At 40.0% G+C, this 23,505-nt stretch overlaps 5 protein-coding genes across 6 annotated transcripts in view; 2 read left to right on the top strand and 3 right to left on the bottom strand.

Moving 5' to 3' along the window:
• LOC126563769 (signal-induced proliferation-associated 1-like protein 1) overlaps nt 1–1,633 on the bottom strand; it is a 79,240-nt gene extending 77,607 nt beyond the window's left edge. For both annotated transcript variants that reach the window (XM_050220494.1, XM_050220496.1), the window contains exon 1: nt 1,491–1,633. The gene's annotated coding sequence lies outside the window, so the exon portion shown is untranslated. The remainder of the gene's footprint in view (nt 1–1,490) is intronic.
• The window catches only part of LOC126560511 (proton-coupled amino acid transporter-like protein CG1139), a 73,324-nt gene extending 54,699 nt beyond the window's left edge, over nt 1–18,625 (bottom strand). The window contains exons 1-4 of the mRNA XM_050216470.1: nt 18,593–18,625; nt 8,204–8,963; nt 7,486–7,795; nt 6,991–7,409 (exon numbers count right to left, since the gene is read on the bottom strand). Coding sequence (XP_050072427.1) covers nt 6,992–7,409; nt 7,486–7,795; nt 8,204–8,963; nt 18,593–18,625 — 1,521 coding nt within the window. The 3' untranslated portion in view covers nt 6,991. The remainder of the gene's footprint in view (nt 1–6,990; nt 7,410–7,485; nt 7,796–8,203; nt 8,964–18,592) is intronic.
• LOC126564782 (protein fuzzy homolog) lies at nt 3,248–4,837 on the top strand. The gene is made up of 3 exons (XM_050221889.1): nt 3,248–3,346; nt 3,429–4,516; nt 4,780–4,837. The coding sequence occupies exons 1-3, from the start codon at nt 3,269–3,271 to the stop codon at nt 4,835–4,837; spliced, it is 1,224 nt and encodes a 407-aa protein (XP_050077846.1). The 5' UTR covers nt 3,248–3,268.
• Nucleotides 18,626–19,608: 983 nt separating the features above from the next.
• LOC126565664 (dolichyl-diphosphooligosaccharide--protein glycosyltransferase subunit DAD1) lies at nt 19,609–20,106 on the top strand. Its single transcript, XM_050222863.1, has 2 exons — nt 19,609–19,817; nt 19,892–20,106. Exons 1-2 carry the CDS (start codon nt 19,610–19,612, stop codon nt 20,020–20,022), a joined length of 339 nt encoding a protein of 112 aa, XP_050078820.1. The 5' UTR covers nt 19,609; the 3' UTR covers nt 20,023–20,106.
• An 86-nt stretch (nt 20,107–20,192) lies between these two features.
• LOC126564405 (uncharacterized) lies at nt 20,193–22,065 on the bottom strand. Its single transcript, XM_050221445.1, has 2 exons — nt 20,380–22,065; nt 20,193–20,313 (listed from the first exon to the last, which is right to left on the bottom strand). The coding sequence occupies exons 1-2, from the start codon at nt 22,063–22,065 to the stop codon at nt 20,239–20,241; spliced, it is 1,761 nt and encodes a 586-aa protein (XP_050077402.1). The 3' UTR covers nt 20,193–20,238.
• Nucleotides 22,066–23,505: the final 1,440 nt, after the last annotated feature.

Raw genomic sequence — 23,505 nt, 5'->3', positions numbered from 1 at the left:
AACTATATTCAATCAGTCAAACTGCCGGTGAAAAAAGGAAGAGAAGGAAAAAAAAACCTTCAAGCTTTCGCGATGAGAGGCTCCGAACAAAATGGTTACTTTTGGTTTCATTATTAGCATATGTATGATCGTCGTGATGATGATCTTAGGTAGTTTGGATGGATCCCATTAATACCTCCACATTGCTTAATTAATGTGCGATGCGTTTGTGTATGAGTGTTAAGAAGCAGAAGAAGAAGAATAGATCGAAAATGGATCACGATGACGTGCGCTGTCCATGTAATATGTTTTAAATTTTAAATTAAAAACCTATCCAAAATTCAAGGCATTCTAACGCTTCTTGCGAGGCGTCAGGAAGTGGAGATCGTAATGGATCGCGTCTTTTGAAATGAATTCAAACGCTAACGGACGTCTAAAAACTGCGAATAAACAAATATGTAAAATTCCTCTACAGAAAAAACACATCCAAACACTCCTACACCTTCATGGTGCCCGAGCTCGAGTGACGATGATGCAGCCAGGTGGAATTCCTCCCGTTCAAACGCTGCAAAGTCGAGCTCTAAACCACACGTCACCATAGGAAAAAAAAACAATCGTCATTCCCAAAATCCATGCTAACGGAAGATGATCTCATGGGTCAATCATTTACTCGTCAGGTAGGGGTGTGTGCGCCTTTTTTTAAGGCGATCCTTATCTCTTTCGCTGTCGTCTTTAGGAAGTTGCTAATATTCAACCGCAATTGATTTGCGATGCTTTGGAGCGGTTGTAAAAAGATAGATATCATCAGGCAAAGCATAACTTCAAATCTTGTTGGGACCCAGATGGAAAGGTTTTTGTTGATGTGACCGTTATATGTACTAGGGTCAGGTTCTTTTTCTTGGCCCTAATACAACCCTTCTAGGTCATGCCGGCAATCTAATGGATTTACTACTTAGATTTACTGATATCGTCGTTTAATTTGGATAGTCAATCCTCTATATCGCTTTACGTTTTGCTATAAGATCGATCCATCCACAAGTTAATTTAGCGGCGCCGGTTTTCACACGGTAGCACCGAGTTCAAATCCAATGTGTATCGCCTCCGGAAGTTGAGGGCTGAACATGACTATCCAACTACATGGTATCAACAAGTCTAGTAAACCATTTGATAGCCGGCTTTGACCATAAAATGGTCGTTAAGCCAAGAAGAAGAAGGGTAAAGGGAAGAGAGAGAGACCCTGCCCGTCATCCAACTGTGTCTTGTTGTTGGACACGTACATAAAATCAATCGATCAATTAGCTTTTTTGGAATAATCTGCTATGATGCTCAGGCTTCTCCGATCAACGATTCCAAAATATTCAAGACGTCATCGTAGTATGCCTTGTACATCGCCTCTTGAATCGCAATCCTGATTAGCAACCACTCAGGGATGACTTTATTCCCTTCCTCTCCATTTCAATTAAACATTCTACTCGTCAGATCATTCTAAAGGCTTGACTGCAAATACTCACATTCACAACATCCGAAGAATCCGATGATAAGCGCTGCTTTACCGGAACACAGAACAGAGCCAGATTTGCTGTCCTCTTCTAACCTTCGCGCAAACAATGAAGGAAGGGAGAATGGATCGCGGCCAACTTTATTATATCCGGGATATTTTATCAGCCAACAGCCCAACAGCGTTGCGATTCGTTGGGACACGGATTCTTGCCCTTCGTTACTCTGGCTCCAAAAAAAAAAAAATCTAGCTAGATCGTATGTATTTGCACGCACACTGCTTTTCTAATGCACAATTCCGCCTGCGACAGGGGATGCAATATTCTTTTTCACTCTTTTCTTCCTCTTTCACGGCTTCCACTCTTATTGGCTGCACACGCTTGCTGCACTTTCGTCGCTTATTCTCGCTCGTTGTGCCGTTGTCGTCGTTTGATAGTTGCATACGGATTGCTTGCACTTTCGCATATGCTTCTGTAAAGGGGCACTTTTTTTTTTCTTATTTCGCTTGTATATGTGTTATGGGTGCGTGTACACAGCGAAGAAAAAAAAACACTAAACCTTCTTCCAGAACCACCTTCACAAACCGCGTGCGAAAAGGCGAAAAAGATCGGTGTTGAAACACTTTGCACAACGTAAAATACTAACACACAAAAGAACACTGTATGTAGGATCACATTCGCTTAAACATTATTCGTCATATAAACTCCACACTATTGCTTTTCTTTCCGAACCGAATATAGGACGCTTTTCGCACCACAGCTATCCTCGCGTTCTCTGAGCCACTTCTTTCTTCTTCTTTCTTCTCCTCTTCTTACTGCACCGTCATAACTTGTTGCTTTTCACTCTGCTGGAATGCTTCAGCACAACCGGACGTTGCGCGTGTATGTGTGTATGTGGGGTTATTCGCGGCTGCTTTATACAAAAACGGCACAAAACAAACCCGTTTTCACTGGTTTTATAATCATACAACAATCACATTCGCTAACGATCGCTTTTCACAATAAGAAATTCTCTCTCTATTGTTCACTAACACACTACCATCGCACCAGAAGAGACGCTTGAACGCGTACCGAAATCAAGCGCTGAAAAGAACGGGCACATCCGTACACCTCGACGTTTCGAACTAAAGTGGAAAAAGACGCTTGCACCGCTCTCGGTCTATACACGGCGATTTTCTCACTCTTTCTCAGCGCTTGCAAGATTCTGGCACGCTAACTCTCTCTCTCTCATTCGAAGTATTCTCCCGCTCAGAAGAAAACGTTTGACAGTTGCATGCTTAGTGCTTGGTCCGTGGTCTAAAAATAGCTGTACGCAACATAAAATTAAACAGAACATTTGGTATTATTTTTCGGTTAAAAGAAAAAGCTTAAAAGATCCTTTTAGAAAGTGTTGTTCAAAAAAACGGAATGAAATTTCTTTTAAACCCACCAGTTCATTTCCTGGAGGCATTCAGTTTAAACTGCGATTTTAAAAATAACGGTTATGAATTTCTTGGCTGGCACGAGTGATAGAAAATTAATCTCCTTTTTTGTTAAATTCAGCACACGATCTTATTACGAATTCTTATCTTCCTTATCTTCCTACACATTCTTATCAAATGAACAGCCGGCCATTTTGCGTTTTACGTTTTGCATTGTCAAAGAACCAAGTTTGTCTGTTTGCCGATCATGACATAACCTGTTGCAACCTGTTTTGTTTACGAATTTGGTTTTATTTACAGTTTACCGTTTGTTTTTCATTACTTTACTACCATTTGCGAACCGTTTATCGTAAAAAGTTCACACAAAACAGCATGTCCATACACCTGATGTGCCTTACCTCTGATGGTGGTGTACCGATTTACTCGAAGAAAAGAGGCGACAGTGAAAATGTAACTAGAACCCCGTTTTACGATCTACTACCGATATACATGATCGCACGCCCAAATACCGCCGTTCCTTACTATTTTACAGCTTCCCTTTTCAACGATCGCTTCACTGAATGGTGTGCACATGTTTTGCAAATCGCAGGGTGTTGATCTTCCCATCACCTACCTGGAGGATAGTATGATCATGTGGAAAGAGTTCGAGGGTACGATCGTGATGATCGGCATTGCGCGAGATATTACGGAGAAGACGCTACGTCATCTGCTGGATTACTCCTACCAAGCGATGGTGTTTTGCGTTGGCATACATTCGATTAAGAAGATTAAAAATATCGATCGTTTTAAGCGAGAGCTAAAGAACTATTACCCACTGATCGATCAGCTGCTCGAGGTGGTTGAGAGTGATCTCTTCCGATACGTCGATTGTGTGCTGTGCTCGGAAAGTATGGGAATGCTGACCAAGTTGAACGAATTTAGCGTCCAGATTGGATCACCGTTTTGTGCCATTCTGGTCCGCCAGAGGATCGCTTGCGGTACCGAAGGATGGTGGGATTTGGATGTGATCGATCGGAAACTGCTAATGCTGCTATTGAACGCTTCCAGCACGATCCAGCAAGATGTGCCGGTTTATTTGCCGAAAAAATCACCCAGCATAGCGTATCGCTTCATAAGCATTCCACTGACGCAGGGAGTCAGCATCTGTGCGCTATGTGGCGCAGAACCAAAGTATGATGTGCTGCAGGGGTTAAGCCAACAGTTCTGGATGAGTGAGCTCGACATGTTGATAGCCGCCGAGCAAAAGTATCCAAAAAGCTTCCCGACTGGTGTTGAGCTAGACGCACACATTTTAGGCTTTTTGTTGCTAAATCGTGAACATGCGAAGTACGTCATGTCACGAGGCGTTGCACAATCCCTCAACAATAATCCGGGTGGAAAATCACGTTCAGGGACAATGATGTCTAGCGGTGCGTCTTCTGGTCATCATCGGTTGGACATTCTTAGATCGTTCTTCCATCAGTCGGTCGACGTGATGGAGGACACGCTGCGGGAAGGCGATCGGGTGATAAACTTCGAACAGTACTGGTGTTCCGACTATCACAAATGTCATGCTCTGATAGAGGGAAGCAACGTTCTTTGTGTGCTGTACACGTCAGCCATACCGACGCACATCATGCGGTAAGTAAACGAATGCATGGGATACAGTTGAATTAATTAATAAAATAGTTAGTTAAAATTGTATATTTTATTATCATCGGTTACACATTTTTGCTTGCAATTATTTAGTTGTCGGATTCTTGTTTTCCGTTGTCCATGTGTAATATCGTAAGGATACTGGACACCATAAAAATGCTTAAACAAATATCCATTATGATTTTTTGTTTTTGTTTACAATTGTTCAATCTTTCTCTTTCTTTTTCCTCTTTTCCTTGGCTAAATAGGATAGTAACACAAAAAACACTGAACACGTTGATATCGGATAAGGATGTGTGCTGGTAGCTGCACTTTGCACGACTCCGGCAACGACTGAATGGATGATCGTACTTGTAAGGAGGGAACGTTTTATCATCAATCAATCAATATCATCTAACGCATGGATTACAAATAAGTAGACTAATTTTAATGATTTTACATGTGATGACCCTGTGACCCCCACGACAACGTGCTCTATAATAAGCAGGCCAACGGCAAAAAAGAGAGAGAGAAACTTCAAAGCATTCTTCTAGACGAGGGAAAATGTCCTACAAACAAGAAGGATTTTGTTATCCAAAAGAAGCTGTCCATGTACAGTGGTGAACGCGTCGTTAAAGTCTCTAAGATAATAGTAAAGTCGACGAAAGTCTCTACTATTCTCTGCGGCAACTAATAGACTTTTTCGCAAAGCAAATGGTTCTATGACGGAGTAGAAAAATATTTATTCTCAGCACGAGTATAGGTCGGAATACTCTCGAATCCCTGGAGTCAATATTTTTGAAAAATTCCTTCCCAAACGCAAGAAACGTCGAACAAAATGTAATCCACTAACTGTCTATTTTCTTTAATCCATACGTTAGACAACATCGTGCATTCTCAGTTTATTTATATTCCATATTATTATTGCCCACTTGCCTTTGACTGTGCAAATAAAAAGCAAAATACACAACATAAGGGCTACTTTGTCTTTTCATATGCTTTTGTTTTTCGGTAAGAGCTATGTAATATGCAATGCGGGGCTAGGGACGTTACGTTATGTACTTACTAATTATATCGATTTGGCTTAAGCTTATGGAGTGGGGATCAGAAGTACAGGACAGGATAGCAGTAAAGAAAAAATGGAAAGTAATGGTAGAAGAAGTTTGATGCGAAAATTCAACACCGTTATTGTCTAGTACAATTGAAATTGTCTAACCAATGGAAGAGAATAGCTCACACACAGCTTCATAATAAATAAAAAACTGAACATCTCAAAATTTGAATCACAATTTTCGTTCGTTTCTTCGTTGCTAAATTCGTTCATTTCATCCCGAAGGATCGGGCGATATCCTTCAAACGTTCCACTAATTCAAATTTTCTAGTAACAGAACAAATAGTATAGAACAGTGCACAGTTAACAGAGTTTAAAGATGATTAGATTAGCTTCCTTCTTTAAATAGGTTTCCACTCCCACTAGAGAAATATGTTTGTTTTTTTTTCGTCCTCTACTCATGTACTCAGTGCGCTTACGAATTAATAATGCTGCACTTATTACTGTATTATTGGCTCGGTTAGTCGAACCCGTCCCTATAATGCTTACATCAAAGAACACAACGAACAAAACAAACACATTGTGTACAAACAGCCTTTTCGTATTACGGATACTAGCACTGCTAAGGATTAGTCAGATGAGGACATTTTGGAGCGCTTTTTTTTTTTGTTTGCTACTGTACGCTGTAGACGCTTTGGGTATGCAACCTAGCTCAACTTTAGCACAAGTCTGTGATCGAAACACAAAACAAAAAATCCCCTCCCCCCACTCACGCACACATCTAAATGCTACAAAGGTTTGGTAATATCAACGCTAAACTTAGTTATTGTTCAATATTTCTTTTTTACAGTATTATCACCATCAATAGATGTTGTGTTTTTTTTCCATTTCCATCATGCACGCACTATACGAGTAAATATTATTGTCATGCGCTTTTTGGGATCCATCACTTTTGAATGATTTTTTGCAATCATCACATTTCTCTCGGTATTCCATTCTAGTTGCAGCTTCAGGTGCAATATGATTATTATCAATTTTATGTTTAGTCAGTACCGAGTACACATATATCTTAGACTTTTCGGGCGCACGTTGGTATAAGATTGGAAGCATTTGGCTTGTGATACACTGGTGGATCATTCCAATGTGAAATTATTCAGTAAGAGAGAAATCTATTCAGAATCTTCAAATACCACCACAATTCATTGGTTAATTTAAAGCAAAACTTGTTTTTTCTATCGCTGTGGAACGATTGTACGATTCCTTTTTTAATTCGCATAAGCACTAGAGAAAAAAACCTAAACATGAAATATAGCGAACGAAACAGAAACAAAATACACCTATACAGATACATATACCTCAATGTACACGATTTCCTCCAATATCCCTGTGTATGTGATCATCATCCTTCTAAACTGTTTTCTTATCGAACTTTAAACCAAATCCGGGTTCAATATTTGTGCCACACTGGTGTACGTGCCGAAGATAAAGCCCAATATACCAAACACCATAATAGCCACATCCTTCCACAGTATCCAGTAATGCCTTCCCAACCGATCCGGCCAGAAGGTAACGATTTCAATCAGTGGCGGGAAAATGAGGGCCAGCGTAGAACTGCTAACCGCACCGACGAGTGAAATAACAGCCCCAAGGTTCGGTATCATTGCGGCCAGTATGAAGGTAAACACGACGAGCGACACCCGCGTAAGATATTCACCGATAAGTCGCGACTGTTCCGTGTGCAGCCTTCGCCGGATATGCACACTCAGTATCGACATCGGAACGAAGAATTGAAGCGAGTAGGAGAAAAAGATTGCAAGTGCCATCATGATGCGAACGAGTTGTGCAATGCTGTAAAAAAGACGAAAGAAGATCATTAATATCCTAACGACATTTTAGAAATCTCTATTACAACTCTCTTACTTACAATTCTTCACCGGGAAGGTTAAGCGTAATGCTACCCTTAACCGAATCACCGTACTTAAGATATCCGAAGAAACCGACGGCGGTATAGAGGCAGGCAACAATTACCATGCCGGTGTTAAGTACACCCGACCAGCCACCAAAATCTTCCGGTGTTTTCATGTTGTTCTCTAGCGGTAGTACCATTCCAATTCCTTCAAACGCATAGATCGCTGTACCGAAATACAGCGGTAGCTGGGCCCAGGTGGCATATGGCTTGACTGTATGCGTGTTGGGCAGATCTTGCAGCATATAGTAGAAGGTACAGGAAAGTCCTACAAAAATACAAAAAGAAAACAATTTTATATTGGGTACTTTTTTAAAACCATAAGTCAAATCATATGAACAAAACGTTGCTTTTCACTATAGTGAACAATCACTTCTCACTATAGTGAGACGTGAAATTTTGCCATTGCGGAATAATGTAAATAACAAAACGGACAAAATCTCACTTCTCATTGTAGTGCAAAATGATTGCTCATTATAGTGAGAATCCAGGCAACAAAATCTCACTCCTCACTATGGTGGACAGGCCCTTCTCACTATAGAGAGAAGTGAGATTTGGTTCGTTGCGAAGAGTGATTTAATTGTCATGGAAGATAGTGAATCCTAATCAGAACGTGTCGCAATAGAATTTAAATCGAATCTTCTTAGGAATTAAATCTGCCAACATTATAACTCACCCGTAACCGTAAGTAGCGCCGCGATTAGCGAGATCGGTGTAAGATACTTTAGATTCTTCACCAAATTAAGCAGCACCATCGGAATAAGCAGCAGCAGCAGATATACTCGCGTGTGCAGATCGAAGAAATAATGTGCAATGACTTCCCTCAGATTAGCCGCAACAAACACAAAGTACACGCAACAGAATCCAAGTTGCGTAATTACCAGAAACATGTTGATCAAATTCGTTGCCAGCTTCGAGTACCGCCGCAATCCAATCGGACCAGACTCGAACGCACGCTGGCAAACATCGGCAAAGCTTAACGAGGGCACCTGCAACCGTCGGCAAAGTTCATGCGAACAGTTCACCAGCATGTGCATACAGTGCGTACAGATTGCACCCATAAACAGGGTCCCGAACAGCCCGACGTACAGACCGGCGTGCTTGAATGCATCTGGCATCGCTAGAATGCCGGTACCGATGTTACCCTTCAGCAGGTGAATCATTGTGTCGAGATTGGTGGTAGGATGTTCCAGTGTGCGGTGCATCGATGGTTCGTATGGCTCACCCGACGATGAACCGTACGTTGGATCTTCCTTCGCCATCAAACTGTCCGTATCGTTCGATGCGTCGACGATCATGTTTTCTGGTGAGCTGCGTAAATCGGGACGGGCCAGCAGTCGCTGATGTTCGGCAGGATCCAGCCCGGATCCATTGCTAACACCGTCGGCTGCATTGCCCAGTAATGGTTCACGTTCATTTTTCATCTTGCGAGCACCCTGTTTGATTGTAAAAGGGAAAGGGCGTTATTAGTTAAAATTTTCGAAATGGATGAAAAATTCATGGTATTTTACTGTGGGAATATAATTTGCGCATGTGCTTCAGAGGAATATTACATTTGATAAATGCTTATAGTACACCACCGGGCCGCCACGGTCTAATAACATCTCAAGATGTTATTAGATGCAAATATACACGAGAATTCAGATATCGACGGGAGGAAATCGTATAACACTGCATCACAAATAAGCTATCAGCACGATTTTTATCTTTTGTTATTGAAATTCAATTTGCCTCTTTGTAATAAACAGAATTGCAATGATTCTGTTGTGAATGTCTTTTGTGAACAGAATTAAAATGATTCTGTGAATGTAGGATCTTTTGATGAATTTGTCTAGTCCTCAACTATTTGAGTTGCTGGAGAAAAAGCGGGGAGATATGTTGTTAAATCAGCTTAGAAGAACTACGTACAACCAAGAATATCTTATCAAGATCAGAGAAGAATATCTAATTAAGATAACTTTATCCAATCCTCAACTACTTCGAACCCTGAAGGAAAAACGATGATATATGTTTTTAAATAAACCTAACACAACTCCGTAGCACCAACAATGTCTTATCAAGATTTAAGAGACTAGACAACTAACTTCTGTTCCCAATGCATAACTTAAGGTTTTATATTTGCCACTGAACCATTTTATCCCGTCAACCGAAATATAGCAAGTATATTCAGCGGATAAATACAGTAAGTTAAAGGATGCTGATGTAGGCATATACACTAACCAGCGCTTTAACTTCAATTTTAACTTATTTTACAGTTATACAACAATTACAACTATTGTTCAAAATCAATACTAAAGCAGATCAATTATAAAGTTTTCTCAACAACATCTTCCGACCTTAGTGCTGATTAAATTCTTATTTACAATTGATTATGACAGACCAAGATGATTAAATTATCTTCATAATGTTTTTGAAAAATTAACGAAAAGGTACAACATTTTTTATTTATAGATTGTACAAGAGATTTGTTACTTGCGTCATTAGACTTCCTGCTAGAAGCTTCTATCAATCAATTCTTAATGCCTTATATGGTTTCGGTTTCCGTCATAATTAATTGTAAATAAAATAACATATGGCTTCAAAAATTTTGGCCAGACTTTATATTGTAGAGCTGATGCAAGTTATGGATTCGAATATGTTCCTTGGAAATTTATTATAAGATGCTAACATTCTGTTACATATTACAAACTTGATCAAATACGGATTATATTTGCAGCAAAAATAGTTAAAGTCTAATATACATCATATTTTCATTAATTTTTTTTTCATTTCTTTAAATTTTAATAGTTAAAGAATGCCCAATTTACAAGCTTATAGAAACGCATTTCTTTAATAGCTATTAAATTATGTTAACAAAATCTGTACTTATAAATTGCTCGAAATAACCGAGTATGCCCAGGCAAATTGAAAAATCCAAAATCCAAGACAAAATCCAAGGAGGAAATGCCTGGTGGAATTTGTAATTTGTCAACACATGCGGTGTTGACCGTACGGCAAAAAGCCGTGGTATTGGAAATAAATAAAAAATAATGGTCGGTTGCAAGTTCTTTGGCATAATATACACTACATTTTCAATGCTCCGTTTCGCCAAATTATGTTTATTGCCAACGCCAATTTTGTCAATCCTTGTATCGAGAATAGTTCACAAATTCTTGATTAGATTGAGATCTGAGATCCATCATTTCATAAGAGATTCATCCATATTTTCATGCAGTACAATGATATGCAGCACCACTTGTCATAATTTCATAGGTTTTGTCCTGGCTTTCCATTCCTTGACTCCTTTATACAGCCCCCTACCCCACAAACGATCTTAGCTTTTTCGCTTGAAGAGTTCGAATTGTGAATCGCATACTGAAAAAAGAACTATTTTATAAGAGGCTTATCAGCATGCTCCCTAGCAAATTTATGCCATTTGAGTTTTTTCAGCCTCACGATAGAAAGGTCGTTTCCGTACGACCTTGCTACTAAACCCGTTTGCATCGATAAGACGCAAAATAGTTCTACCACTAACTATTAACTGAAGGGATTTCGGGAACTCACACGTTTTCCTTTATTTTATGCACTCCTATCGCATCCGGTTTTGCGACTTCTCTCCGCACTTGGTTGATTCACAACTAAACCGAACGTTTCATTTTAAGGAAGATTTTTCCAACTGTTTGCAAGCGATGCTCCACTCTGGTTCTATGAACTGAACGCCACAACTGAACGCCACCTAATAACAATTTTCGAATGGTGGATGAAGGAACGATGGTGCATAGAAGATAATGCCAGCGTTCTCTACTGAGATGCCGGAGATCTCTACCAGCCGCTAAGATAAGCAAACAATAGATAAATCGATAATTTTTGGTCAAAACAAAATATGTTTGGTTGGGAGTTTTCCATCCACTCCTTTCCATCCATTCCATCCTGATATTCCAAGGTCCTCAAAGAGCTGAAGGCAATGTGCTGTTTTGTATGTAAACTTGCAGCTTTCCCAGTACTTTCCCCGCTTCTCCCTTACTCTTTGTAAGTAAAATCTTGCTTGCTTTCGTCCACCCTAACGGAAGCAACAACCCCAACCGTCAGCATCACAATCACAATTAGCATACAGCGAACATTTCTAATTACTTTAAACGATTCTATTCAAACAAATACCGTTTATTATCTTTGAGGAACCGGGAGAGGGGATGGTGTGGGATACAGAGGGGTCAAGGAAATTTCTACTATCTCCCGAACCAGACATTCCTGGGGAATGAAAATTTTCCACCCCGATTAGACAGACGCTTGTTGTTGCCGCCTATTCGCTGTTGTTTGAGGATTTGTTGGATCAGGTAGAGCATTTTTCCCGCCATGGCTGCGAGCTTTTCCTTCTGGTGCGATTCTCTATTTGTCCTACATAAACACAATGCTGCACAACAACGGACTCACTCTTCAACAGTAAATGCCATCGATAAGAGCGTCAACCGGGTGCGGCATGATGGCGGCAGGAAGAGTTTACAGGCAGCGTTGTTTTGCTGGAGGGCCTTTTTCAGATAGAACCACCACCACAGTCCACTGTTGTCCGCTGATAAGAGGGAGAGAATTTGGTGGGTACTAAGCAAACAGCCGGAAGGTGTGTGTACTAAGCAAACAGAGCCTACCGAAAAGGCTGGGATTGAAAACAAAAACAACAGCCTTGAAATGTTTAAAATCATTTAGAATCTTGCTTTAATCATACAGTGGCATTTAATGCATCCATGAAATTTAAATTCAAAACTAAATTGAATTTTTCCACTTTAAAAAATAAAATCGATACTACTGAATCCTACCACTTTCTATGTGAGTTAGAAATGGTTTCACCGGTAGGCAAGTTACCGTGCCACTACTGTGCCACAAAATGCCAACAAATTCAAATGGTAAAAATTACATTCTGCTCGACCAAACCAACTTCAGACAGAGACCATCCATTCCGAGAGGCTTTGCAGGAAGTAGAATAAAAAATCTTTCAAATTCCTACAACATTTGTGGTGCCCGACAGTTGGAATGCCGAGTAACAATGGTGGTTTTCTTGGCTTATATCTACTCTCACCGCCAAAGAAGAAACATTTTCCGGGTTTTAAGAGTGTAAATTCATTTTTTTGTTGCATGTAGAACGATAGACTCCAAAATCGTAGGAAGTATACAGTGTATATACAGTGCTGAACAATATAAATCAAACACGCACATCAAATATGCTTTTTGGTTTCCATTTTCATTATGTTTAAATTCATGCAATGTTATATTCACAAAAGTTTTAGTATTTTCCATAATGCTTTTTGTAATTAAGTGGAAAATTCTAAAAATGTCATCATATTCGTTCAATAAATTATGTTATGCGACATTGTATACTTAAGACGTAGAAAAAATAAATCATAAAATTGAAATTTTAAATTTTTTATCGTTCCAACGAGACCGTCTTTCAACAATCCGTTCCGTTTCCGCTGAACAGTCTAGTGTTGGAAGGCGTATTTATCACTGTATGTATATATTTTCCGTTATTTTCAAACTTTAAGAGTTCAGGAAAGCAACTTTCTCAATTTCGGCATGAGAAATCCGGTGATTTGCGTTGGCAAAAAGTCTTCTGTGTCTTGTGTGCATATATATATACCCCAAATAATATTGCGCATTTTATCTGGACGGTGACGGCATTGTGTGACGAACCCTACGCAATAGCGTGAGAATCATTAGGATAGCTAAGCTAAAATCAAATTTTTTAACAACGAAAAATTAAGGAATGAATTTAAATACCGATCGTCGTACCATATGCCAACCAAGATTCAACCAAAAAGCTTTGAAGTTTGGTATCGAAGAGTCATTTCATCGGCAAGCGTAACAAACTAAAAATGTTAGAATTCACCAAAAAGTGTGGCGGGATGTGCGCAGAAAAATAAATAATAATTGGAAATAATTTTGTGACATGATGGAAGCTAATATGAGCAGTTCGGAGCGAAACATCAATCCAGGATTTTTCGCAGCTCCCTTGACGCACTAAAATGGATGGATTGATGAGGAAACGTGACGGTATGGGCATCATTTGAGTCGAATATTGGAAGCTTGGTGTTCACATCTGTATATTGACTTTTTGAATGAAAACTAGGAAGTTTACCTTGGTAACACACCTAGAAATGAATAAAGTTTTTTAGTCGTACAACGTTTAAAATCTTCAGCGAAAAACCATTTGTATTTTAATATCTGACCAATTTAAGTTGTTCGAACAGTCTCTTCAATCTTCGGATCGCTCTCCAACAAAAACCGTCTTTTTTATATTTTTGAATACAGCGTAGGAGAATATCGATCCTGGATATATAGAAAAACGAGCTGAAAGTATGCACCAGTGATTGAAAGTGGTGCTGAAGGCAAATGGTGGTCACACTTAATACTGATAGTTGCAAAATATAATGCGAAAGTTGATATAAACATGATTTCTGAACAAGAAACTTGATACATGATTTATTTTGTCTATTTAGAAACATTCTCTTTACTAAAAAGATTATGTGTATCGGAAAATGTATGCATAATTTCCCCATATTCAGAGATTATATTTTTTGTCGTACAATAGGGCAATAACTTTTCTAAAGAAAGTTTCGTTGTAAGTATTTTATTATTTGAAATATTAAACATTATACACAAATGATAAAAGCGTTTGATTTATTTTGTCCAGTACTGTATCGGGATAAAACACATTTTAAATTGGTATCAAGGATGAAAAAAATAAGACCAACAATTCCAATGCGATGATTGAGATGACGTCTCACACTATCTCCAACGAACTAACGTCCCAAAATCCCGAGGATGTGTCACATAAAATAAGATTCTGTCCATTCTACGAATACGACACACACGCACGCCCAATCAAATATTCTTTTTGACATGTTTTCTACCGAATGAATGTTCCCTCATCGTCCAACAAAAGCCTCTTATAGTTGACCGGAGTGTGAGAAAATGGTACACGTTCGCACCTTGTGTTGCCATGCCAAAAAAGCTGTACTACTGTCTCACCCACATAAGCAGACGACAGTTTTGCTCTCATCTACAACAAGCAACACTAATGGAGAAATATTTCCCCACTTGCAGTGGGGAAGCTGGACGTGGAGTATTCTACCATTTAACAGTCGTCTAATACCATTGATGTACTTGCATGGAGATCTTTCCGCTGCTTGCTCTTACTATTACTAAAGCCTGGCTCAATTTACTACCCAAAACTTTGCAACAAGTGGTAGAGTACAAATATTGTAGTTGAGGACGCGCTTACTGTAGTAGACACCCACGGCAGCAGAACGACTTCAACGATTTGAAATTTAAAATTAATCTTAAAGACAAGAATCTTTTTCTTAAATAATTACTAACGCATTCCAAGGATTTCATTGAACCTCAGCTAATTGTGGTATGCGCTCTGGACCGGATCACCGACTATGTGCAGGCAAAAGCAAGAAATGAATGTTTACACGGTTCAATTAGCACTAGATTTTTGGCTTATCGCAAACAGCTGATGTGACACGCAGTGCTTGGTTTGACCAATAAAGTTCACCGAACCAATCAATCGCCAGATTCAGCGTGTGTAATTGTGTTGCTGGCCAAAGAAATAAAAAAGACATCTTTTTAAAGTACGCTGCTTGTGTGTAAACGTTTCCAGAAACGGAACGGAATGTAGAGCGAATAACGAACGGTTCTATACGCCCTTTTGCTAACCTGATAAGCGTGACTGGGCATCATGTGTATTTCTTCTTGCCTCTCTTTTCTTTAGCTTGTGCAGACCACGTGTTGACACGATTTCTTTGTTTTATAAAATTGAAACTCCGACTGTGTTCATGTAACAAAGAAACAATAACTAATGACACCGCATGTTTGAGAAATTTCGTACCGAAAACACCCTTGGCTAACTTAATGTTTGCACTGTTTTCCGCAGAAACGCTAAATCAAACACAAATACAAACTAATGAATCATTAGGTGGTTTGCAGAAAATAGAGACTGCTTGCTCGGTTTTATGGATTTTTGCTATGTTTAGCGTCCGATGGTTATTTTTTGTGGCCCGATGGTTTTGTTCTTCCTCGCAACAAGGATCGAATTACTTAACACTACTAATAACACACGAGAGCATCCAACCACCCAATTAATACTGCTGTGCTGTTAACAACACGTTCCCTCTATTTATCATCCCAGTGCGGCCTTGTTAGTGTTCATCCGTGTGGATGGAATGAAGGAAGGATTGGATGCTGACGGAACTGTGCAGCGTCCATCCACGAATCATTCGCCACTACTGTGGCTGTGCTAAGCTTCTCATTTGTATTCATATAGCATATCATCGTGCAGAGGAAGAAATGAGCTTGTGGGGGGAGTTGTTTCAAACCTTTAACCTTTTGGTCTGCGGGTCAGTGATGTCAAACTAGCAGTATTTCATATTTTTAGACTCAATGAAACTATAAGTGAGATATTAACAAAAAATATTATGTTGCTGTTCACTATATAAGGAAATCTGAATAAAAAAATCCACGAAGCTATTCACTGGGTACTGAATAACAAACTATAACCTGTATGAGACTTCCCAGAAATGAGGGATATTTTCTACGCTTTGAATTAATGACCTGTTACTAAGGCATGCCAGCCATCCAATGGCTTCCGAGACTTACTGATACCAAGCCTTGACGATGGGCGAACGGATGGAATTTGATACACGGTTCTACCATGTGAATATTGGCGCCGCCGCCGCTCCAGGAATGAGATAAGTTTTATATCCTACACGACACGCAGAAAGTATTTGATTTTTATTACTTTGGCACATAATTCAAGTCAAATGTTGATTGTATTCGTAGGCTATAAGGGCATCGATGGTTTGCCGTTTAATAGGTTTTGACCTGCGACTAGAAAATAATCGAACAAGAAACAGTTTAGTCCTCATCGCCTGATCGCCATATGGAGACACGGTCTGGATGGAATTTTATACTCGTTTACCTACTATATCTGTCCCAGAATAAAAATTCTAGTGGAGTTAAATTACAAAATCTTATTTGAAATAATCTTGACGTGATCGTTCCGGATTAGCGCGATCATACGCTATTGAAAAAATCCAGTTGACAAAAACAAAATTATTATTTTGTGTAGTCGACCAAACTTCGACAAACCGATATTTTAAAATTTCAAATTTTTGTACATCACTGTCCCTTCGATAGGACGATTTTTGTGAGTAAGATGCTATAAACAAAAACACGGTAATAAGAAAAACTCTGTGACAATAAAGTTTAAAATGTAATTGAGCACATATACCTTTAGAAAACACTTTATATCACAATAGTCGTTTGTCCCAACATATCTTTGCGGGCAGTAGGTTTGACATGCCTGCCCGAAAGGATCCTAGTCATTTAATATAGCGCATCTGACTTTTCCAAAGCATACGATGAGATTGAAGAGGTTAGGTTCTTTCACCACCTTCGTAAACTGGCCGTCCTTCCGGTCCAAATCTATCCAGCTCCCCAAACATCCTTCCGGGGATATATTCTCACCTCTAAGCAAAAGGACTCTTTTTCGATCGACGAATGGGAAAGATAAATAATTTCGCATTTCGAAAATGGGGTTCCAACATTTTACAACAATTCCCACACATACATACAATCATGGGCGAATATTTTATTAATTAATTTGACGCGATAAAAGAGAACCAAAATGATTCCGATTGCCTTAAAACGATTATGACATCATCTGTATTGCTTGTGTGCCCGCTAATTCAGGCCACCTAGCAGTAAATGGTCTTATCGCAGTCACACTGTTGCTTGCGAGGCTTTCACTCGCCACCGGGTTGCCCGTATCGTACCGGGTTGCCCGTATCATACCGGGTGAACCAGACGTATAAATTAACTTTGAATACTGCGGATTACAACAAGTTCGTGTGAGTGTAACACAGGGGCATCAATTTCTAGTTCCTTTTCCTTATAAATTGGTGCTTTCAATAAATAGTTCACTTATAAGATTGTCTAGAGGTTTTATACAATGTGCACTAAGTGCAATAAAGTGCAGCTTTTGGAAAAGTGCAATAACTTCCTATTTAAAATGGTGTTTTCAAGCAAACCTGGCTACACACCCATCTAAATGAAACAACAAACGATACTGCAAAACAAGTGCAAAATGAAATAGAAAATGGTAACAAAATATTTAGAGGAAAAAAAACTTACAAACAATTAAATCCTGCCTCGCGTTTTTGCCGGGTGGAACAAACAATTATGCGGGTTTATCTGCTGCCCGCTCTTTTGTATGCGCGCACGCTCGTTGCCCTTCCTGTTTGGTACTTGCACTCAATACCCCCTCGTCGCTCTCTTTCTCTCGGTCGAAATTCCTTTTCCGGGCGTTCCGGGATAGAAACGACGGACTTGTGTGTTGCAATGGCACCTTTTTTTTTGTTCTATATCTCAAACTCCTTGCCAGGAGGTTGTAGTAGTAGTAGATTGTATGGTAAAACTTTTCTTTTTGTGTGCAACAATTCCGGAGTCTGTGAGTCAACAGGCGATTCCGCAGGGGCTCGTTATCATGGGCAGTGGGAGAAGAGGTTGCACGTAATGTTGCCCTCGCAGTTATCTGCAGTTTCGTTCTGTTTGTCGGTTTCTGCAACTGCAATTTTTGTCTCGTCGTTTGTACACACTAGGTACAGTTTTTCACCGAAGAACGACGATGATAAATTGTTTTAATTGTTAAACTAAAAAGATAAAAATAAAAACGAAACACATAAATAAAACAGAAACATTAAATAATTCCTATCCATGATGGAAAAAAACGAAGCGCACGTGTATTATATAATTTTTATCAGCTTTTCCGGGGTTTCTCTGTGTAGCTTTGGTCCGGTTTTCTGCTTTCCTTTTCGTTACCATCTCTTCTAACGCAACAAAAGGGCGATGCCCTCTAGTGGTGGTAATCACACCATCGTAGTAACAGCAGGTATCAAAGGGCACAAGTAGCTAACAACACAAGCTGGCTCGCTAATGTTATGCTCCTGTGTTGGAATGTCGCCGCCTACTCTTGTTAGCGGAAAATTGATAAAATCGATAGCATCTGGTGGGGAGCAGAAATTTAGAATCCTACCTGTAGATTGATCAGCGGTGTAAAGTCTTCCATTGTGAATAGGGCCGGGATAGTTAACGAACTAACAAAATACACTGCAAAACTATTTCTTTCTTCTCAAACTACGCACGTTGCAAGCTTTTGGGTCACCGCAGTACAATCCGTTTCCGTAGCAGAAGATTAACAAACGGCGCACAAACTCTTTTAACAGCACAACACAACCATTTTTTGGTACACAAACACTTGGCGATGTGAATAAATAGAATGAAAACAAATCACTATCAAAGGCCAGCTAATAATGTATGCTGAGGGTGGTTGAATCACGCCAGGTGTACACGAAACTGCCCTATGATGTGAGCAACAAAGGAGACCACACGAAGAGGAACAACACAAACAAATGGACACACACTGAGATTGTTGTTACACAAACTTAACAGAACAAAGATTTATGCTTCTTTCCACGGGTATATTATCCTGTGTGTTGTGGTGCTACCAGCGCTCGAAAGGGAATGTTTCTTGGCCAATCTCCGGACCCACTGGGATTGGGAAAATAAACACTTTATTTTCTTGTGCTATGTTTTTCCCCGTTTCGTTGGCGTTCTGTGTGCGACTGACCCTCCCCAACTCACAACATTGACAGATGGAAATGGCCTTCGCAGTTGGTTGGGTGGTGGTCTATTCAAAGGCAACCGAGCAAGGAAAGAAAAATTAATTATAAAATACTAAAACAGTTTATTATGGCTTTTTTTCTATTTGATAATTTTTAATTTATTCATTACTGAGAATCATAATCAGATCAGCAATTCACGACAAAAAAATTAAACTTTGTGAGAATTTTTCCTTGACTAAAAACGAGCTCTCAATTTAACAGCATAAACATATTCAAAGCTGCCTTTTCCAGCTGCCAATAGCCAAAAGGCACACGTCACATAAATACAACAAATAGCTGAAAGTCTCCCCATAATCAGAAGATCTAGAAACAGTGCATTTTCTAGATTCAATTCATTAAAACTAAAACACCCACCAACACTAAACACAATGAAAAACCTCACGGAAGTGCTGTATAAGTTCTACGATGAGTACGCGCACAAAACGCCCAAGAAGCTGAAAATCGTCGACGCCTACTTGCTGTACATTCTGCTGACCGGCATCACGCAGTTTGTTTACTGCTGCCTCGTTGGAACATTCCCGTTCAATTCGTTCCTGGCTGGGTTTATCAGCACGGTGAGCTGCTTCGTGCTGGGTGGTACGTAATGAATACTGTAAAAAAGGTACCTCACCTTCTGGCTGTTGCTAACCAGAATTCTTTTCCTCCGCCAGTCTGCCTGCGCCTCCAGTCTAACCCACAGAACAAGGAACAGTTCCTTGGAATCTCGCCCGAGCGTGGATTCGCAGATTTTGTGTTCGCTCACATAATTCTTCACCTGGTTGTGTTCAACTTCATTGGATAAAGGAAATCCCAGTGGCGATGAGCTGCATTGTGGATGCATTTAGATGTTGTAAGTTGATAAAATTAAATCGGTAAATACAGAAGCATGACCGAGCTCGATTGAACAAATCCAAACAGTAGCACTGATGTGGGTTTCTTCCATCATCCGAAGTAATGTTCCATTTATGCTTTGAAAGCTTTATTGTTCTGCTAGTTTGCACTACACGCGATTGTTTTACTACTTTGGTTCTAGCAAAATACGCTTCAATTCCTCCTCTAAAGCATCCGGTGTATCGAACCTACATACATTAACCTGAAAGAAAAAATCGAGTAAATATTTTCAGTCTCTTTCTATGACATCCACACTGCCGTTTCTTACCATTGCATGGTCCACTGCTTTATCTTTCAATATCCGTGTTTTTAGCTTCATAAGTCCTACAGGTGATTCCCCATCGCTCAGGCAATGTTTTGCATCCAAAACATCCAAATTCTGCACACCACCCGTAGTCAATTTCACCAAAATGCCAGCAATATTTAAATGCTTCACTGGCAAATTAAAGCTAACGCTTGATATGGGAATCTGTTTCGATTCCTTTAAAAGTTCCAAACATTCGGCCACTCTCTTTAGTCCCGGTCGGAGCAAAAACTCCTGCGATAGGCGATTTATCACAAATGCATCTCCGGTCGATTTTCTGATCGATTTCATCATATCCATCGCATCGGGCAGATCAATTTCTGCACAACTAAGCAGAAGCTCTTTTCTCGATTCAAGCTTCGTACGTTCCTTGCGGAGATTTTGCACCAGAGCACGATCTTTGAACAGTAGTCGAAATAATCCAATTGACTTGCGATCACAGATCCACAGCGAAAGGATCGTATCGACAAGCACGTCCGGGGTATAACGATACTCACCGGCGTCAACTTTCAGCCGGATTGCTTTCTCAATCATGTTTAAATTAACTTCGCTATAAGTTTCCAGTGGTACGCCTAGTGTGGCACAGCTCCACAGGAAGGTTGCAATATCCTTTGGTCGGCAGGATTGTGACTGTGTTTCAAACCCGTGCGTACGAACTTCCGTCTCGAATCGTGTCCAGCATCCTTCGACGAAAAGGCCTGTCAAGGCGTCATCCTTCACCCGATTGTCTGCTACGTACGCGAATAGATGTGAAAGGCCTCGGAAGTCTAGCTCTTTACGGGTAATGTTCGATTCGGTGTACGAGTGAATTTTATCCATGATCTCACCGGACGCGAGCCGGTTCATCCGAGCACACTTTATCAGCGTAACTAGCAGCGCCGAATCATCCTCGTTACTGAACTCGACGATTTCTTGCGTTAATCTATTCCTAAAAGCATCTGATTCGTCCACCATTCGAATGCTCGTTTTGTATGTTGCATTTGCCAGTACGATGAAATCCATCCGTGTCATATCCGGCGTTAGGTATCGGTCCAGATATTGGTGAAGAAATTCCTTCATCAGTATCGTGCCCGTTTTGTTGCGCTTCCACAAACCGAGAAAGAATACGATCGACATGAAGTCACGCTCATTTTCCGACTCTCCAAACAACTGTATTAGCTTCGGTATGGTCGTTTGATACGATTTCAGCTGAGCAATTTTGTTCGACAACAGGTACATGAAACAGTGCAACATTTCCAGCAGTTCGTACATTGTAGCATTCGGCACCCTTCGCACACATTCCTCGTCAAGTGCATTAACGATCTCGGTGTACGATCGGAAATCTGTTTTACTGCGAAAATCCGTCGTGAAGGTAATCAGCTTTGCCAAATCGGTAGTCCCGAGGTCACGTATCTGCTGCCTATAGCTGTTCACATCCGGCAGGGGATAGAAATGGGACACCTTAAAACCGTACTTTGTTTTGTCGGTGAAATCACGTTTCGTTAGGGACATGTGCCGGGAGAACCGGTGCATCAGTGTGCCACTTTCGCCATCCGATGTTTCGTACTGAAACTCACGTGGTGAGAATGTGCCATACCGGGCCAGAAAGCTGGTTAGTGGTGGAGTCCATTTGAGCTGGAGCGGTGCAAGTATTTTTATTTTTCGCAACATTACACAACTTTTACAAACGCTTGCATGCGGTCCTGTGCGGCACCACCTATCTTTACCAAAACAAACGTGATTCCTGGTAAACAAATGCATACGACATTTTGTAGCTGTCAAAATGATGCATTTTTGTGCCCAAGTGGCATAGGGGAGATTTTATTTGAATTTTGGACACGCGCACAGTGGGATTCTTTTAAAATGTTTGTTACTGGAAGGTTTCAGCCCGTTCAAGTATTTCTCTTCGTTTTGTCTGTTTATTAATAGGATTTTACCAATTAGAGGCATTCACAGGAATCTCTTATTCCTCCACTTTCGACAAATTTACGACAGGTTCAACTGCCCAAGATCTACAAAAGGAGGTCACGGGAGTTCCTGCTGCTCTATGCCACATGCCTTACTAGTGGAGCATTCTTCTAGTTCGCCACCATGTAGATCCATTTACACCTCTAGATCGTCACCTTCGGTGCTAATGCTTTGCTTGTCTATTACGAGAGCAACGCAAAGAGGTTTCCCAGATATTGCACTCGTTGAACGACGAAATCTTCACATCGACTAAATCCTATTCTATGAGAGCCATTGAACGAGAATTTTTCGAAGGCGAAACACGATGACGAGGCCCTTTGGGAGATTTGCCATGGTGTAGCTCCCTTAGTTGAACTCTTGGGAGAGACCGATTAAATGAGGACCGCTGGAAAAATCCCTTGGAAATAGGTCCTGCGGATAGGAGGAGTTCCTGCGAGAAAGTTCTCTTGGAACATACTACTAGAAGGAAGCTCATGGAGGCCAATATTAAGATCAATTGAAATAATGCAGTTTCAGTTTCTCAACAGCTTCTTAAGTCACTTATTTAGGCATTCAGTTATTTAAGCACTTCCCAACAAAAAGAACTCAATTATATTTTTTTTTAATTTTCTTTATGCATTTATGAAATAACGATTTGGATCACATTATTAAATGACTTTACAAAGCTTCAATCAATTAAAATCAATTAAAATGATCTTACTTTCTCAAAAGAAATGTTACCACAATGAACAAGAACAAGATCGTATGAAAGCACATTAAATTGCACATCAGGTTGATACATTTATTTGCGGATCACAAAATATATAATTTAATATTGATGCAGTGGTAGTAGTTACTTTTTCCCCAGTTTGTCCTTTCACAAAACCGTTGAAACGTACACGGTATATACTTATGTCTACTCCCTGTCTCGCAGAATACATCGGAGAATAAAATGCATTCCTGGACCTACATTTGTATAAGTTTCCTGCTCCACATGTGATCTGTGTCTGAAACGGCTGACGCTGTGTAAAACGAATGTATTACAAAAAACAAATTCCATTTGCACAATGCACTACTCCAAACAGAGGTACTGTTTGGAGTAGTGGCCACTTGACATTTACTAGGTTTTGTTCGTTTTTGTTAAAAAAGCTACAACCACGATGC

The sequence above is a fragment of the Anopheles maculipalpis genome, chromosome 3RL (genome assembly GCF_943734695.1).
Source record: "Anopheles maculipalpis chromosome 3RL, idAnoMacuDA_375_x, whole genome shotgun sequence".
NCBI lineage: Eukaryota > Metazoa > Arthropoda > Insecta > Diptera > Culicidae > Anopheles > Anopheles maculipalpis.
This window is presented reverse-complemented; position numbering and strand designations above follow the sequence as displayed.

What these genes read in the sequence shown, in the direction of transcription:
- LOC126564405 (XM_050221445.1), bottom strand. Translation starts at nt 22,065, where the DNA reads ATGTTGCGAAAAATAAAAATACTTGCACCGCTCCAGCTCAAATGGACT. An exon ending in AAGCAGTGGACCATGCAATG is followed by an intron (nt 20,314 to 20,379) that starts GTAAGAAACGGC and finishes TTTTTCTTTCAG; the next exon opens with GTTAATGTATGTAGGTTCGA.
- LOC126564782 (XM_050221889.1), top strand. Translation starts at nt 3,269, where the DNA reads ATGTCCATACACCTGATGTGCCTTACCTCTGATGGTGGTGTACCGATT. An exon ending in AAAGAGGCGACAGTGAAAAT is followed by an intron (nt 3,347 to 3,428) that starts GTAACTAGAACC and finishes ACTATTTTACAG; the next exon opens with CTTCCCTTTTCAACGATCGC. An exon ending in ATACCGACGCACATCATGCG is followed by an intron (nt 4,517 to 4,779) that starts GTAAGTAAACGA and finishes TTGGCTAAATAG; the next exon opens with GATAGTAACACAAAAAACAC.
- LOC126565664 (XM_050222863.1), top strand. Translation starts at nt 19,610, where the DNA reads ATGAAAAACCTCACGGAAGTGCTGTATAAGTTCTACGATGAGTACGCG. An exon ending in GAGCTGCTTCGTGCTGGGTG is followed by an intron (nt 19,818 to 19,891) that starts GTACGTAATGAA and finishes TTCCTCCGCCAG; the next exon opens with TCTGCCTGCGCCTCCAGTCT.